This window comes from Pyxicephalus adspersus, chromosome 11, assembly GCF_032062135.1.
Source record: "Pyxicephalus adspersus chromosome 11, UCB_Pads_2.0, whole genome shotgun sequence".
NCBI classification, from domain to species: Eukaryota; Metazoa; Chordata; class Amphibia; order Anura; family Pyxicephalidae; genus Pyxicephalus; species Pyxicephalus adspersus.
Window position 1 is genome coordinate 31,115,492 of NC_092868.1, and position 19,276 is coordinate 31,134,767.

The 19,276-nt window shown below is 39.2% G+C and overlaps 1 protein-coding gene across 2 annotated transcripts; it reads right to left on the reverse strand.

Moving 5' to 3' along the window:
* Positions 1-2,476: 2,476 nt before the first annotated feature.
* NLRX1 (NLR family member X1) lies at positions 2,477-18,610 on the reverse strand. Of its 2 annotated transcripts, XM_072426955.1 has the most exons (9): positions 18,475-18,523; positions 16,690-16,867; positions 13,112-13,273; positions 12,948-13,030; positions 11,075-11,694; positions 8,757-10,150; positions 6,754-6,840; positions 4,679-4,930; positions 2,477-3,128 (listed from the first exon to the last, which is right to left on the reverse strand). In XM_072426955.1, exons 2-9 carry the CDS (start codon positions 16,728-16,730, stop codon positions 2,825-2,827), a joined length of 2,943 nt encoding a protein of 980 aa, XP_072283056.1. In that variant the 5' UTR covers positions 16,731-16,867; positions 18,475-18,523; the 3' UTR covers positions 2,477-2,824. The 2 variants fall into 2 exon arrangements, with proteins under 2 accessions (XP_072283056.1, XP_072283057.1); XM_072426956.1 differs by lacking the exon at positions 16,690-16,867 and having other exon boundaries at positions 18,475-18,610.
* Between the last annotated feature and the right edge of the window lie 666 nt (positions 18,611-19,276).

A 19,276-nucleotide genomic window follows, 5' to 3' on the forward strand; every position in this document is an offset into this window, starting at 1 on the left:
TTTTGGTTTTGATGATTTATTCCACTTTAGGGCTGATATGACTATCAATATCATAATTACATGTGCATGTGTTTTCACAGAATTCAGACTTTATTTTAACGTCTGTATTACATAATTTTATATCCCCATGTGGTAAGAATTATAGTAAATGCAATTTTTCTGGGGAAATCGAAATCTATTGGTAGGTACACACCTATCTTGGGATCACGCAATCTCATGCATAAGTACACATGCTAGACCAATAAATCTTTTATTTGTAAATTAAGTAAAAAGATAAACAAACAACAAATAAAGCCAATTTTTAAAACGGGTACAAGTTGATAGAAAACCAAAATGTCACCCTATAGTGTAGAAAAAGTTATATGTAGATTCATGCTACGTACACAGGTCAGATGATTCCCGTCCCATAATCCTCTCAGGGCTAAAACTGGACGAGAAACTGCCGCGTGTACAACGCTCGTCGTCCGTCGTTCTAACGACTGTCCAGGGGGATCCACTGACGACCATAATGAAAGTAAAGGGGAGAGACCGCAGCGGGGTGCCACTCCGTCCTTTTCCCCCTCTCCTTACGGTGCTGTATGTGCAGAGCTCATTCATGCATCGTTCATTCTTTTGTCATTGGAAAGGATCATGATAGATCCTTTCCAATGACAAATATTGCACGTGTGTACCCAGCCTAAGTCTCCTGTATACGCTGGGTATAAGGCAAAATAACTGCAACGTATTTTTGTTGTTTGTGTTTTTACATATTAACTAAATAAAGATTTATTGGTCTTTAGGCAGAATTATGAATTTGTTGGGATATCAATAACTGTGAATCAAAAGTTTTATAGCCCCACCATTTCTAGTGCAATTATTTATTTATTATTTAATTCTCACCCTTTATCAAGACCACTTTAAATGGGCTGGTCTAGAATTACTGAGCCATTATAGACACTTGTGGATATCAATTTATCCCCCTGGGGGGTCTATTTATAAAGCAGTGACATACACTGAAATATCCTCTGGTTGGATTAATTTCTACCATTGAAAAAGCAATGATCTGGAAGATTCTCCACCAGAGAATGTTTCAGTACACATTTGCTGCTTTATAAATAGAGCACCTAAAGCTAGTTCTAAAAGGACATCTGTAGTCTCTTCCATCAGTTTTATTTAGTGAGCTAACATCTGCTGTTTAGGGTTTTTTTTAGCATGATTGTGATGTTTCCCTGTGTTAAATTTAAATTTTATTCCAAACTACTTTCCTTCAAAATCTGTTCAGCTATATATACATTTAAAGTGATTCTGTCTCTTTACACCAAAAAAGTCAGCTTAAGTTACTGTAAATGTAGAATCTGAGTATCTACATTTTGGTACCCTGAAGTCTGCAGTATTATTTCTCCTTTCACTTTCACTCACATTTCTGTCTAGGACGATTTGGGAGAGCAGAAGGGGAGAATCCTGTAGACAGCAGGCTAGAGATGCCTGGAGAGAGACCTGCAGTAAGAGTAGTATGCTCTAAATGTTTAAACATCTGATACCACATGTGGGTAATAAAAGACAATTCCAAAAGACAAATATGTGAACACAAGAATGTAATGAATTGGTCAGATACAGAGTACCTGTTTGAAAGACTGTGACCAACCACAACCATGTCTATTCCCACTGATATATATATTTCAGCGAATAGTGACTCCCCTCAATATAACACAGCATTATCTCTGCTAAGTAGTAGGATTTGTGTACACTATCAGTGTAAGTCTGCTGTGCAATTATTTGAAGTGTTACAGAGTTTAATGGTAACTGCTGGAAAAAGATTTAGCATGACATGAACTATTGATTGGTATGTTTTATGATAACTTGAATGTGCTTTTACACATTCACTGCTTTTAAGTTTCAGCACTGTAATAATTTTTTGAATACGTATATCATACTATTAAATGGTTGTTCAAGTTAAGTAAAGCTCCAAGACCCAGAGGTATAGGAATGTGATTTCCGTAATCACTGAATTACAACCCTCTTAAATAACAGATGAAAAGACAAGTGTTTCTGCAATTCCCTACTTTCACTAGCATAGCACTTAAAAGTAAAAACCTCTCCACATTTAAGTATCTATATTCTAAACAAGGAGTAAAAAACACTTTAAAAACAAGCCATTATTCACCTCTGTAGATATGAACTTTGTACAGAAATGCATTTTTAGGTTTACAACAGAGGCACAGAATTATTACTACTTTATTTTCTATTTGTACAAAATCTTAACAAGCTGCTAGTCTTCTAATGTAAATACACAGGAGGTGTTTCTAAACTGTTAAAAACAACTTTAGAGTGTTTGTTGTGACCATCAAGAATGAATTATTCATAGTACAAGCAGCTAGAGAGGTCAGGAATGTATTTTTACAGTTATTTTACCACTTGCGAAGAATACGGGAATATAAAGTTGTACTTTTAAGGTCACACTTACCTTCAGAAAGTAAACAAAGAAAACAAATGTGCATACAGAAAAATTCCAAAATGTTTATTTAAAATAGAAAAAAAAAAGTAAGCATTATCAATCAATGCAGCATAGCTTGGCGCCTAAAGGCTTTTCCTAAACCCCTTAAAAATAGTGCAAATGGTAACCACTCCCCTTGTATGCTGAAAGTGTTAGATGTGCAAAAAGACATACATATTCTATTGCTTATGTATCATGAAGCTGAAAAACAGCTGACATATATATTGTACACATGCAGCAAACACACCCTGTACCTATGTATTCCTTTTCCTGGAGGTGACCTTTACTTGTATAATCAATACCTTTAGCAAGCTATAATGGAAATTAACACGGTGCATTTGTGATCACAACTCAGAGTGTTCCGTGCTGAATTCTCCCTAGCATACGTTTCACCTCAGTCTCCACACGGAATATCCTTGCTTTGCGCCACAGACTTTTAGTTAGTGCTCGGCTTCTCTGCAGATCTCGCAACAGTAGGGTGAGGTGGGCACTTATACGTTCATGATCCCAACCTCCAGCATTAGCCCGCAACTCCCTTAAAATTAGATGCCAATGACGTGAAGTATCTGCTCCCTCCGTAAGAGACACTAGGACTTTGACCCCCGCAGGCTGCAGGACACGAAGGCCATCATCTGACAGTTCATTAAAGTAGAGACTGTAGAAAAAAAAAAAATGTACCACTCAATTAACACATGGAATTTTGCTATTTCAATTAAAAGCTAAACTCTAAGCAGATAAAAATGTATTTTCTAACCGTGAAGAGTGTAAGATCCTAAATGTGACCTGGCATCAACCTCTTGCAGCAGGGCTGGAGTAGTACAAGGTGTCAGTAGATCTGTATGCTGAAAAGTATTGTGACTATATTATGATGCATATTGCAGAAATAGCTGTTTTTTAGTTTTATCTTTTTTTAGAGGGGGTCAAGTTTAGTTTTAAAAACTTTGTGAGTGCCAAGTGCCATCAATGCCAAGCTCTTCAGTAATGCAGAGAAGCACTGGCAGAAGACTCTTCAGAAAAAACAGCAACTAAATTCTTTCAACGTTATGCTAAAACTGGAAGTTAATGTACCGTGCCACTGTGCAGCTAACATTTCATGAAGCTTCACAATAATATGACACAAGAATTAGAGGACATGCTTACTAAGGTGAGTGCACTGCTGCATTAATACATCAGCGTTAAAGTGAAAAAAATATCTAACACCATGTCTGATTCAACTTTCTACTGTTCTTTCTCTCTAAACTTTTAAAGTGGATCCTTCCAGGTGCTGGAATAAAAAAAGCTGGGCTTGCTAAGTTTGTTAAAAAGGACACCTTACTTGTAATATAATAATGAATATGTAAAAAAGGGTTCAAAAAGACAAGGTACATTTTTAACATTTTTTATCAAATAGACAGTACAGTAAAACATACCAGAAGCATACGATGGAACAGGTACTTATAGACACTTTATGGTATAGCCAACATTATTTATTTTTGGATATTATTGTTATTATTAGCGCAGTGCTGTACAAAGTCTATAGTCATGTCACTAGCTGTCCCTTAAAGGTGCTCACAATCTAATGTCCCTACCATATTCATATGTCATTAATACAGTCTAAGGTCAATTTTGGGGGGAAGTAAATTAACCTAACTGGAAGTTTTTTTGGGGGGGAATGTGGGAGGAAACCAGAGTACCCGGAGGAAACCAACACAAACACAGGGAGAACCTGCAAACTCCATGCAGATAGTGTCCAGGACGAGATTCGAACCTGGGACCCAGCGTTGCAAAGGACGGAGTGCTGACCATTATCAAACAAAATGAGAAATGCTAAATATTTGCATTTTCCCTGCAATAAAAGAGAGGAGGGTAAATCTTTTAATGAGGACATCTGTTGAATTTATGGGGCAGGATGTAATGAGGAATCTAACAGGAAACAGATGGCAAATCTATAACTTTTTTAATTGATTCGTAATCTATCCTTAACTAAAAATATGTTCAGCAATACATTGGATTTAAAGCAGAACTGAAACCTATTACTTACCACCTCTGCAGTGAAATTGTTTGTGTGTGTAAGAAATAAGAGGAGACGATGGAAGGGGAAGAACATTACAGATGTATGTCTTTAATCTATGTTTATTCTAGTGCTAGAAGTGACCTATGTATAACTACTGTCTATGAATTATACAAGCTGGCATGAAAAATACATACTGTATTAGTGGTACTTACTGCACTCTGTTTATTGTTGGGTGATGTGCAGCCTCTTCAACAAGTCTAAGAGCTGCCTGGTCATGAATGCCATTGTAGGCCAGATTCAATTCCTCAAGGCTTTGATTTCTTCCCAAATGATCTGCCAACATCTCAGCCCCCCTATCTCCAAGATCCGTGTGGAGGAGTGATAAGTGCTTCAATGAACTGTTAGAAGCAAGACCTTCCACAATGAATTCCACTCCTTCTGGTGCCAAAGGGTTGTTACATAATCTATGTGGAAAAAAAAAACATAAATTGAATCTTCCGATACAGTATCAATCACACATAAACATACAAGTATTACAGTTATAACAAATAGGATATAAACATTTTCATCTTACATTTTACACTGTATGTTATTAAAGCCATTTCAATTCAAGGGACTGCCTGAAAGTATTTAATTAGGAATAACAATATAACCATTGCATGTCTTTTTATAACTAAGGAAGCTAAACCTCTACAATTAGGGAGTGGAGAAATGTTGTGGGCAGTCACTCTTTTTACTTAATATCAAAGCTATGGCACCTTTATGGTATACTATCAGACTAAAATATGAAATGAAGGTCACAGACAAATTTTGTGAATGTGTAATGTATTAGATTTAATGTACAGCGCTGCGTAATATGTTGGCGCTATATAAATCCTGTTTTATAATAATAATAATAATAATAGATTTGCATATTAACTGCCCAGTAATTTAAGGGAATCACGGATTAGTTATTATTAGACATTTCAAGTGTTTCCTATTTCAAATATATGCCCTCTCCATATTGCATACAATTTTTTGAGCAGTCTCTATGTAGTTACTGGGGTGGTGGGGCTTCATTCTATTTTTCGTAGTGGTGGTGGAAGGCCCTCAATGACACAGAATAGGAATGCAGCCATGTAGTGATGTGGGTGCTGTTTTCAGAATCACTTTCCTATAAGCCCAGGATTCATAATGCCCCAGATGCAAGACTCATTCAAAACAGAGGGGAAAGGCAGTGGATGAGTCCAAAAGGGGGAACACAGAGTACAGTGCTGCTGTATGGAAAAGTTTAATACTGTTTTGGGAATACTCTACAGAAATCAATTTAAAACACATAATAGAGCAGTGTTTCTCCAGAAGTTTCTAGGGTCTAGGTCAGTTAAGGTGACACCAATGAACATTTTGTCTATCTGTAAGGATGACATTATTCCCACTGGCCAGCAGTCAAAGAATCAATCTGACCACCACCATAATATACTGTGAGCTGTGGATATAGTAATCATAGCAGAGGATCCCTAAGATCTGAAAGTTATTTAGAGCAGTGATTTTCAACCACTGTTCCGTGGCACACTAGTGTGCCGTGAGAGATCTTCAGGTGTACCGTGGGAAATGATCCAATTATCATTGTCGAGTGCCTGTGCTGTAGTGACTGGCAGAGTAATGTAATACTCTTCCATGTCAGTGGGTGGCAGTAGGTAGCTCAAGCGCCTTGTTTATTTTTAGAGGCGAGAATTAGCTACAAAGTTTAATTTTGTAACACTTTTGATTTGTGGCGTGCCGCAGGATTTTTTTAATGTAAAAAATGTGCCGTGGCTCAAAAAAGGTTGAAAAACACTGATTTAGAGGGTTCCCCCGTGTTCAAAAGGTGGAAAAAAGTTGTAAATGAGCAATAAACACATTGCGTAAATAACTACTTTTGTGTGGATTTTTGTACTCAGATCTTTGATGAAAAAAATTGCACTGTTACCCTCAGTCTTCAACATGTTGCAAGATTAATTGGTTAATAACTAAACCATCAACTTAGATATCAGAGCATAAGAGAGATGAACCTAGCATAGGCTAACTTTTAACCTGACTGTGACGATGCCTTTGGGATTGTGTTGATGGCATCTGTTTGAGGTGTTTCAGAAGGTATTCAGAATTTACTGACAAGTTTGTTTGACCACCTGCTATAGGTAAGTTTTGCATGACCATAGACTTGCATGGGAATGCAGAACCTGATAAAATCAAACAAAAACTCACTATTTTAAACCACATTCACCTAACACCAACACACAATATTACAAAACCTCACTGTACTTCTTACTGTAATTTGGTGATAGCACAGTCTGGGTGGAGCAGAATGTCTTTTATTTCTTTGCACGAATCTGGTCCCAGTGAATTCATCTGCAAACTAAAAGGAGATGACATTCTTAAACATACCTTGCAATTAGAAGAGAATAAAACTTATAACAATGAATTCCTAAAACAAAGAACTACTGGCGTATAACAGATTTCAGCAGATACAAAAAAAGCTTGGTATGGCTGATTAGTGCTTACCAATCTAAAAATGGCTCATAATCCTGACTCTGCCATGAAGATTTATTGCCAGCATGATTTCTAAACGTGTCAGCTAGGGCAGTGGTCGCCAACCTTTTCGGTCCCGCGGACCACTAAAATTACCGGATCTTGGCCGCGCATGCGCGGGGAGCTCTATAGTGATGTCAATATGCTGTAACCCCGCCCACTCTCCCATCGCAGATCTGAACCTGCAATGGAAGAGTGGGCGGGTTGTATCCAAGGACACAAACCGCCCACCTCCCTGAGCCTAGGAACTGCACGTAGGAGGTGGTCCACGGCTCTGGCCGGTGTGTCCCCCCAGCAGGGTCCTTCTCCCGACCCCACACTGGGGTGCACCAACCCCAGGTGCACCAGAGCCGGGGACCCCCAATATTTTCTCGGTTTGCGACTGCTGAGCTAAGGAACATGACAAAGGTAATTCTAGACTACAGAGACTGAACTGACATTTTTTTGTGATACAGGTTGACAATCGAAAATCCAGCCATTGATAATCTGGTTCATTCAGTTTTCTGGCATTTTCAACACAGGGACTGCAGTACACTGTTTAGCCACTTATGTTTTGATGGCACTGTTCTCCAGAAAGGTCTTGTTTGCTACACTACATAAAAGTTGAGACGACCCTGCTGCCTGCTCCCTGGAACTGTGCCAGATGTTCGTGGGTGCAGCGAGAGGAAGGTTGCCCTGTGTGTGGAGGTTAGTATAACCTTTAAAAATCTGGAATTATCGAAAATCCGGCACTTCTCAGGTCCGGGCGTTGCCGGATTTTTGAAAGCCAACCTGTATTACAAAATTGCCAGAACAGCATGGAAACAAAATTAAAATGTAATGAGATTCAAATTGAGCAATGTGGGCCTACTTTTTATGTTTTTTAATCAAGTTAGTTCCCTAAACAGTTATGTTCTGCCCAGACAACCTGCTGATCTCCTCTATCCCAGCAGTATGATATGTTCTAATGTAGATAACAAGATCACCTCAAACTACAATACACATACATGTTATTGGAGGGGGGAGGTCATTTATCAGCCATAAACTATGACATACTTGGGTAAATCGCCCATCGCCATGTTCAGCATCCAAGCCATGTGAAATATTTGCTACTTTAGGGTATGGGGTAGCATGTGACTACTGAAAGTATGTTTGGGATTACAAAAAAAAACTAAATCCTACAAGATTCAACAGTTTCAACTTTTAATATGGATATTAGTTTGTGGGTGGGCAAATGCCTATGCAAAATAGAAATAGATATTTATCACAATCAATTGTAATAATTGTAGTTGAAAAGGATCTTTCATGACAAACTACTAAACGATGCATGAACTAGGGATGTACATACAGCACCGTTCTGCTCTATGGAGAGGGCGGGGGGAGAACGAAAGAGTGGCACCCCTGCTGCACTCTGTCTTCCCTTAACTGTTATTACAACCGTTCCTCGATCGTCGTCTGTTGATCCGTCGGGATGGTCATCGGAACAACAGATGACGATACACCCACCAGATTCAAGTACGATATCAGCCCTGAGGTGATTATCGGACGAGAATCATCTGACGTATGTACATAGCCTAAAAGTGGTGTAAATGCTTAGCTGTGGAAGGAAGGTTCACATGAATAGAGCAGACACATAACAATGGGAACATGAATGGACTGTAATTTTCATACCTAAGCTCTTTACTTTTATATACCACAACCCTTAATTTGCTTCATTTTCATGCCACCTAATATTGCCATCTAATGTAAATATTTTTTCCTCACTTCACGTTCTGGCATCTCCTCAACAAGGGTGATAAAGTGCGGATGGCATCAGGATCTAGATGACAGTTGCAGAGGTTGATTTCATCAATTGATTTCCTGGTATCTCCCATTACCCCAGCCACAACAGTACACTTTAGGGGCGTCATACGGACAGTTGAGAGATCCAGGTCATGTAGTGAACTGACCAAGCCAGCAGCAAATCCTTCATTCTGAAACTCATATAAAAAGAACAAGAAGTCCATGAGTTCAGAGGGGGGCAACCTTCGAAGACTGCAACCAAGCAGATGTTTTTTCAGGGCCTTGGTGATTTCAAATGCTGCCATGTTCATTATAGAACAGCCAAGCTGGTCTAACATGGCACGATTTTGGCGTGACAACAGCCCTCCCATAAATATAGGAAATAACTCAAAAGCTTCCTGTGAGCCAGCACTATCAGCATCTGCTAGTTGAGAAGGTCCCTCAACACCAAGAATGCTGCTGTTTATCTGGTCCAAAACATCATCATTGTAAGAGTCTTCTTCCCTAAACATTTCTACAGTCAAAGTATGAGCTATGTTATCACGGTTCTGCCCAGTAACTTTTCCAAACAGCCGAGGGACTACACGTAACAAATTAAATAGTGCAAAGATGCGTAAAGGAAGAAACTTGGACAGCACATTGACTACTGCAACCACATCTTCTCCAGCTTTGGTGATGACCTCAGAGATTTCTTTTCCTATGCGCTGCAAAGCAGTCTTGTTTTCTCCCAATACAACATACAGCGCAGCAAGGTACTCCTGCATAGCAGGGATGGTAAAGACAAACATGTTCTCTTGGCCTGGATGGACGCAGGGTGTCAGAAAGAAGCGGAAGGCATCAGACCGGAAGACATTTAGAAGATTAAGCTCCTCCTCACTGTTTGCTTCTATGTGAAAACATTTTGTGACATCATCTTCAGTAAAACGTGTTTGTCGTGAGAGACAGCCTTCATATGCCAACTTGCCTACGGTGCGTGCCACATAACGCATGAGAGATATCTTAGAGGGATGTGTTATATCCAGCACTTCTCCGGCAAAATTAAGTCGCAAGAAGGTTGTATAAATTCCAGTCAATGTCATAGGGGGATCGCCTGGCTTGGTATAGTACAGTAAATGTAATGTTGCACAGGTTAGCCAGCAGTATGAAGGCAAGAAACATGCTGCAGACAGCTGGCTGTGATGTTCTAAATTGCGGGTTAACATTGCTGCCAGATTCTCTGTCTCTCGAGGATCTGCATCTTTATGGTCCAGGCGCACTTGGAAATACATCTTCTGTAGCTCCATGTCAGAAAAGCCACAAATCTCTGCGTACCGTCCCACATATTTCCCTGGGATTCTGTTAAGGGCAGAAGGACGAGTAGTGACCAGGACTTTTGCCTAGAAGAACAAGAAGCATTTATTCTTACAATTTACTTCTTTTGCAATATTGTGAAATAACAAAGAGAAGCTACTTTAAGCTGAACTAAACTAAAAATAAAAAAAATCACACTTACCTTTAATACCACAAATCCCGCGATGGCGCTGGTCCTTCCCACAATCCGGTCCCACGTTGTCCTGGAACTCCCCTATGTCCTGGCGCATAGGGAGCTCCGGGTGCCGCCATCTTCAGTCTTCTCTTCTATCTTCTTGCTCCGGTCTCGCACTGCACAGTGACATAGCCACTGTTAAGGGGGAAAAAAAAAAAAAGAGTCGATCTCACCGGGCATGCATGGGATTGGCATTACTTTCCCCTAGGTGGAAAAAATGCCAGAGCCAGTGCCTCCCGGGATGCATGATGTAGGTATACCAGTGATCAAGACAAAGGGATGGCGCTGCTGTCTTTTTTTTTTTTTTAAAAAGGGTCTTGCATTAAAAAAAAAAAAACACATTTTTACTTAACATATAAGGGGTGTCTACCCTTCTATGCAAAGTAAAAATGTTAAGTTTAGGTCCTCTTTAAGTATTTTACACAGTTTTAAAAATGTACTAACTTCAAATAAACTACAGCTCTTTTAAGAAAGCCAGTGATTAAATTTGCTTCCCTCCAAGTTTTCATTTACAGTGAAAATTATTTTCTTTACACAAAGGCAAATGGACTGACAGTAGTGTTATTACCAGATGCATGAATGATGCATGAAAGGTTTTGTAATTTAACTCTACCAACTGAAAACTGGTAAATCCAGAAGTACAAAAATGTAAAAATGTGTAAATATAAAACATGCAATGTGTTATATACTGAAAAATAAGTCACAGTAAGGGTAGACTCATAATTTAAAAGTTCTTATGCATGGCCACATATTAGTACCATTAGTACATTCTTACCTCAGGAAGCATGTAACCCCTTAGAAGGTTCACAAGGATAGCCGGAGGAGGCATGGCTTCATTTGGATCACTACACAGCTCAGTGTTTGCCATTCTGAAATCTAAATTCATCCACTCTAGGCTATTAAGTATGAAGAGTATATTAGAATTATTTGACAATGTGGGGAGCAGATCTCGTAAATGAAGATATTTCCTGCTAATTAGTCGTGTCAGTGATACTGGGGCAGAGACCTGGGAAAGATCTTCACAAGAAAGAGGAATTATCAGCTGGAAATCAACCCAGCGCCCCTGGGACCAATCCAATACAAGTTTTCGAATGAGGGTGCTTTTCCCAGTGCCGACTGTGCCGTACAGAATCACATTTCGCACGGGTTTTCCAGAGGAATCCGTTTGAAACAAATGAGATACTGATATACTGCGAGGACATTGTGGGGTCTGCTGCTGAGTCTGGAAAGTTGATTCAGTGGATAGTGGACGCATGATTTCCTCTATGGAGCTTTCACGTACAACTGGATCTACATGGATAGAATCTAGAGCAAAAGAAGGTCCGAAGTGTCGTTCCTCACTTGGCAAACAACTAAACCAGGCATATAACCGATCCCGGTGCTGTTGAACCGGATCTATAAAATTTGACAGAAAAAATAAAGTTATTGTAATTTTTTTTACACAAAACATTGATATTTAAGGATATTATTAGCCTTACTCGTGTAAGAATGACTATATTTCCTATAAAGGGTTTTTATCTATCAATCCAATTGGTCTAATTACAGAGCAGTACAAGATAAATTTAGTTGGTTTCACTCTCTGTTGAATAAGGATGTAAATCTATACATACACACAACATTACATACCAGACACACACATTTATATACCTATACAAACACACCAATAGCGTGACGCCTGCCAAGTGGTGGTATATATGAGGCAGCAACAAAACAAGAAGGTGATGTGTTGCCAAAATGACACATGGGGTGTTCCCAGAATGCAGTAGTTAGTACCTACCAAAAGCGGTTCAAAAACAAATGCTGGTAGTAAAAGCTCACTTTTAGTGTACCAGTAACCTTGCCTCTGGTCACATGACTGTAATAAAGGTGGGTTTGTAAGTACATTCTTTTTCTAAGGTCAGGTCTATGAAATAACAATGCAAATATATGTTTTTAAGTCAGACATCTTTAATATAATTATTTTGTTTTTTTATATTCAACCAACAGGTGGAGTTGGAAAGTCATTTTTTTTACATTTTTAAGGACATGGGGATCGCAAATGTTGCACAAACTTTCCTACCAGCAAATCTAGCAAACCTGTGCAAACAGCCCATTTATATTTTACCCAAACAGGTAGTCCTTTAGGCTTCATTTGTATTGTTAAATCTAATAAAACTTACACAATCAGATTACTGAACAATTAATATTGTTTTACATAAAATACTTGTTTGCAGCTTGGTGGCTCGGAGGTTAGCACTCTGGCCTTTGCAGCGCTAGGTCCCAGGTTCAAAATTCAGCCAGGGCACTATCTGCATGGAGTTTGGAAGTTCTCCCCATGTTTGTGTGGGTTTCCTCTGGGTATTCCAGGTTCCTCTTACAATCCAAAAAACATGCAGTTAGGTTAAATAGCTTCCCCCTAAAATTGACCCTAGACTGTATTAAAGACATATCAGGTAGGAACATTATATTGTGACCCTCTTTGAGGGACAGGTAGTGACATGACTATGGACTTTGTAAAGCGTTGGCGCTAAATAAATATTGTGTAATAATAATAATTATAATTCATATTTTAATAAAATGAACTATATATTGAAATATAAATTTTATTCAGCATTAGCAGAATTTGGACCATTTTAAGCAATCTGTTGCATACTAACAAAGCGGCTTACCTGCTACTACTGCACTCAGGCTCCTGTAGGGCACAGAGTAACAGACATTGGCCTTTAGGAGGGAGGACACATGGCAGGTGCTCCTACAATAAAACAGTGGGAAAGAGACAAGTTCAGTTACAGCACCCACAGAACAAATGATTGAGTAAATTGAGGATTCTCACCTGCGTGAGTCTCTGATCTGGTGTCTGTTTATTCCTCTGCCTGAAAGTCGGTGTATCTTAGCAGTGAGAAGACTCTTCTTTTGTCCAAATACCCCCAGCAAGGACACAGAGCAGCGACACTGCATCTTTGTTTCAGATTCAGGGAACAAGGCCCTGCAAAACCTGTGTATGAAGAACATTAAAAATCAGACTCTGGAATACACAAATATTGTCATGGAAGCAAAGACAGTTTGTAATGAAAGTAATAAATGTGTTACAAGTGTGTATATATCACAAAGAAAGATAACTACAAAAATCTGCACAGTTGTTCTCAAAATTTATCAAAATTTGCAAACCAATATTTTACCTATGTTTTATTATTTATATTGCTTTTATTTGCTCTAAAAATTAACATCTGTAAAATGTCTTTATATAACCATAGGCACCCAGGCAGGGTAACAAATGAACTGCAATACTTACTATTAATCAGGAGTTACCCTCACAGTTCTTTCTATTTCACCACAAGATGTCTTTATAGGTGAATGACACCAGATGACTAAGGAAACAGTATCAGTGGGTGTCATGACCTTGCCACTAAACTAGGGATCCAATTAATAATCTTCAGATCAAAGAGACGCATTTATAAAGCTAGGGATAACAATAATAATAATTGTCATTGCCCATTGATAAAATAAATCAGAGGACATGATCATCTCTTTTATGAACTTACAAAGTATGTTTTATGAACTAACAAAGTAGCAAATGCTATAGGCAACAATGGAAGTAATAGCTTTTATTTTAAATGCTATACTTTTATCATGATCACTTCAAAAGTGATACTCTTGGATCCAATTGAAATAAGTGGGCTGTATATGGTTTTTAAAGTGAACAGAGTTTTGATCTACAATTTAGGGTAATTTTATATTGACAATCAAATCATTGTCAACAAAATCTGTTAGCCATTGTTAGATCTGGATAGATCAGTTATCCAGTGGTTACCTCTTTATCAATGTGCTCTATAGTGTAATGAAGCAGAGAGCAGAGCAAATGTAATAAAGATGATCGTCACAGGCTGGAGAAGAGTTTGAAGAAGAGAAAAGGAAGACATCATAAAAAAAGTACACTGTGGGAGGCCTCCGGTTAAGGACGATTGAGGGACAGGGACTTTAATACAAGATGCTTTCATGTTTCAGTGTGTTCTGTACATGCTGGCTGTCCAAGGCAATGTGTCTGTGTAATCGGAGATTCTGCTATTCTCGACTGGACAGCAGTAAATTCGCTATATAAAACCTTGCAGTTTAACACTTATACTCAGCACCTGCTAGTTGTAAAAAAGGAACATTTCCATACCTTAAAAGAAAAAAAAAAAACAATGTCATAAATAAGAGTATGGAAATAAGAGATGATGGATGTACAAAAACACCATTCATTTCCATTGAAAGGTTGGCCAATGTAAAAGTACCTCTACCCGAGGATCTTTTTCATGTTAAAATGTAAAGTAAGTGTTTTATAGAGATACAATATTGGGAATTATGGCACTCTCCTCAATGCATTAAGGAGCAACCTATTTATTTCAGATAAATGAAACAAAAAAAAATGAATCCGCTATTTCCTAATAGCAGAGTTGGTCTTCTCTGTTTAATGCATTGGATTGTCATTTACATAGTTATATAGTAAGTCAGGTTGAAAAAAGACATAAGTCCATCAGGTTCAACCACTAGGGAAATAAACATATCCCAGATATACAATTTGCTCCAACAGGGAAAACATCCTTCCTGATTCCCTGAAGCAATCAGATGTTCCCTGGACCAACAGTCTCTGTTATCTTTATTTTAAAACTTTTATACCCAGTTATATTCTGTGCTTCCAGAAAAGCATCCAGCTTTTTCTTAACGCAATCTATAGGAGTTGCTGAAACTACTTCCTGAGGGAGCCGATTCCACATTTTTACATCTAAATTTTCACAGACCTTTCAATTAAGAATCCCTTTCTTATCAGTGATCTCCCCAACCCCTTTTAGCCGAGCGCACCACCTGGCACTTTTCAATAACAACCAGGGGTGTAGTCGCAAAAACAAAAAAAAAGGGGGCACGGTACATGCCAGCCCCACTACACTCCTGCCTGTGTCACTCAAATGGAAAGACACCTCCCCAGAGTGACATCATGATACCAGAACCAGCCCACTCTCCCAACGCAGGTCTGAGCCTACAATTTCTTGCCACCCAGCTTTAAAAAATTCCTGGGTTAAACACTGCTTATCCGGAGATTACATTTCTTTTCCTCCAGACGCATAGAGTGCCCTCTTGTTCTTTGTAATGATCTCAAGGTGAATATTGGGGAAGAGAGTTCTGTATATGGACCATTTATATATTTATACATGGTGATCATATCCCCCCTTAAACGTCTCTTCTCAAGGGAGAATAGATTCAGTTCAGCTAATCTCTCCTCATAGCTGAGCTCCTCCATTCCTTTTATTCGTTTAGTTGCCCTTCTCTGCACTCTCTCCAATTCCACAATGTCCTTTTTGTGAACTGGTGCCCAAAACTGGACTGCATATTCCAGATGAGGACTGACCAATGCTTTGTACAGGGCCAGGATAATGTCTCCATCTCTGCAGTCTATTCCTCTTTTATTACAAGAACATAATGAATGGCAAAGCCTACAGAGCAAGTGTATTGCATGAATTGCAGAAAGATGTGCACACTGCTGAAATGCACATATGTGAAGGAGCCATGAATGTTTTCAATAAAAAGTAGTAGGGACAGCAGCTCTGCCAAATTGACCTTTATGAGGTTCTAAAAGGGCCCCTTCATACCAGTGGTAGAAACCCATGTGGTTGGCCACTTTCAGCTAAACATTTTGGGCCCGATTTATTAGATAAATTCTCCAAAGCTGGAGAGGATACACTTTCAACAGTGAAGCTGGGTGATCCAGAAAATATGGAATGGTTCTGGTCCAGGATTCAAAACATCTGCTAGCAACTAGCAAATGACTTTGAAGAAATCCATTCCAGGTTTGCGGGATTACCCAGCTTCACCGATAAAAGTGTATCTTCTCCAGCCTTGGAGAGCTTTAATAAATTAGGCCTTTTGTGCTGTGTATACATTTGATTGTTTTTTACTTTTTGTAATATATTCCTTATAATGTCAATGTTCAGGCCTTTTTTCCACATTCCGAAAATTCATCAGTAGAAAAGTATAATCCATAAAAATCCTATTAGTGTTCAGAACCTGGTGGGGTTTTATTTTTTGATGAGGAAGCTGTGTAAAATAAAAGTTGTGTTCTGTGTTTTAGTGATATTGCAGACTGAGTCCTCTCCCCAAACCAACTTCCTTCCTGGTGACATGGCAAGATGTAAAAATATGTTTATATTCCAAAAGAATGAGTGTGTTGTATATTAGATAAATCCTCCGATTCCTCCCAGCACCACTGGTAATATTACACCAGCTCAGCTGTATGCCGGAAGAAATGTTTATAGATCAGAATTGTCTTTCTTGCTGTATATTAAATATTGTGCGCTTTACACAACTTCCCTAAAACCAGACATTCAGCCACAATCAGCAGATTTCTACATTCCTAGCTCTGGTCAGGATAATTACCTTCCAGTGGCTGATAATTGTATGTTTAGGATCTTTTCCATCTCCACCCATCGGGAGGATACGCAGACACTCCTTTACAGTAAGGAAATAATGGGAGGGGTGATTGTGAGAACAAAAGGTGACACACCGCGCAGGGTATAATAACACCATTAGTATTCAGGTCTGAACATTTCAAACGCTGCAAAAATCAAGAACAAAATGCAACTTTTACCAATGTGAAAGAGATAACTTCTTACAGAAAAATTCAGAAAACTAATATTACACATTTTAGGGCTAATGAAGAAAGGAAAATCCGCAGGGGTGTAACAATGTCATTCAGCCAATCACACAAGCCGGCTTACATGATTGGCTGAAAAAAATGACAGGAAAGAGATGACACTGATCTTTCCTGTCACAGAAATGACTGCAGGCAACAAGGGTGACTGCGGCCCAGCTCAGCACAGCCTGCAGCCTGGTGGTTGCCCCCTCCCCCATCCTAGTGTACAGAATAGCGCCCTCAAGGTGTGTGGGGGTTGTGTCCTACAAAAATAGAAAATGACTGGTGATTAATTCCGGATAAACACGTATTTGTAATACTTTGATACAGATCTAAGACGATGAGAATATAATGTACATCCGTCAGACATCACCTGATCAGCACATTGGTACAATCGTTTCAAAAATATCATCAATAATAAATATCAGCCCCTGTACTGCAAGCCTGGGGTATGAGAGGAATAAGCAGCAGCACAGGGAGCCAGACAGGTCTGACATGATGCATGCTGATATGAGGCAAAAGCAAAGTGCAGAGAGATGAGCTCATCACTGCGCTGCTTCTCTTCTCACTGTCCAGTCTGGGGAAGGATAACTCGGGTACATTGATGCTGGTCATCAGACTGAGACAATATAGGAGAGAGATCTCTGGATTGAAGCTGAATACTGCACCAAAAGCTGACTTTGTTATTTTATATTTTATCAAATTTTATCTTTTTTTGGCTTGAGTTCTGCTTTAGGTAAAAACTCTGTCAGCTAATAATATTGTCTGTGTCCCCAATGCAGATTTCCCCTCACTTCCTGTCTGGTATAAGGACATCTTGAGACACAAAGTGAGAGGAAATCTGACAATCTGAGAGATATTTAACCTGATGGGGGTTCTAACCTTCCCCTATCTATCCACAACTAAAAACCAGCCTGGGTATAGATCATTTTATACATCGGAATGGTGGGCCGGGGCCATTTTTATAATCTCTGCATTATAATAGAGACTCGCAGTCTGATGGTAAGACGGATCTCATCTCTGTATATATACTGGTGACCGTTGTCATAGTTACAGCTGTTTCCAGAACAGGAAGTCAGTTTGTGTTCCCATGACAACCAAAAGGAGAATCCCCCTTGGTAAAGATTTCCTCACTTCCTGATCTGTGGAATAGGAAGCAAAGGGAAATCTCCCTAACAGGACAAGGCAGAAAAATATAAACTTTGCAGTCTCTCTAGTAAATAAAAATGGAAATATGACTGATATGGAGGCCATAATGAAGACAGGGAATATACATGAGTATATTTTAGAATAGTTATAGTAAATGAAGTGACAACTTGTTAGTACAAGTGTTCAATGTCTTGTATGTAGAGATCCCTGCAGCTCCACTCAGCCGATCTGCACCATTCAAATGCAAGTTTTCAGCAGCAGACGAAAGTAGTACACCGCCAGCCCTGTGTACATGTGATATGTTATGTTGGCAGACATATCCCCAGCACTGTGTGCACACTCTCCCTACATGATTATCTGTGAAGGAATCAACGTATTACCTCGACCTCCGAACCTGAGTCCTCCGGTCTTCAGCGCCCGCCCGCACCTCCTGTCACAATACGGGAACTTCCTCTCTGAAGGATCTTATGGTTCTCTGCCAGCATGGCGAACACAAATGACGCGGCAGGGCATTGAAAATATTGAGGAGGAGCTGGGAGACAAGAATAGACATGGAGAGGGGGATGGATTTAGGTAATGAGCATTCCAGAGGATGATTATGACAACTAAAATGCAGCAATACCTCGTCAGATTTCAGTGTAATATTTATCCCTGGAGATTTATCCTTTTAGTTTATTTGTTTACTTATTTTTTTATTGTTTATTTTTAGATTAAAGTGTTTCCAGTTCAAACTTCTCTTTTGTTAGTTGTTGAGTGGGGGAAAGGTAGAACCTTTGTTATCTGTTTTACCCTCAGGCAACGCAGGCGCTGCATACAGGTTTAGGTCACCTGTGATTCCTGTTGAACACGTATACGTCATTGTGTGTTGTCACAAGTTTTTCTTGTATTGCACTTTTGTGCATTTTCATTGTTTCGTCAGGAGGCAAATTACTGGTTGCTTAAAGCGGAACTAAACTAAAAATAAAAAATGACACATAGGCTGCATACACACGTGCAATAGTTGATCTTTCACAATCCTTTCCAACAACTAAAGACTGCACAATGCATGAACGAGCTCTGTACATACAGCACCGTTCATCTCTATAGAGAGGGAAGGGGGAGAACGACGGAGCGGCACCCTGCTTCACGCTCTCCCCCTTCACTTCCATTAGGATCGTCCATCCTCCATGGATCCGCCAGGAT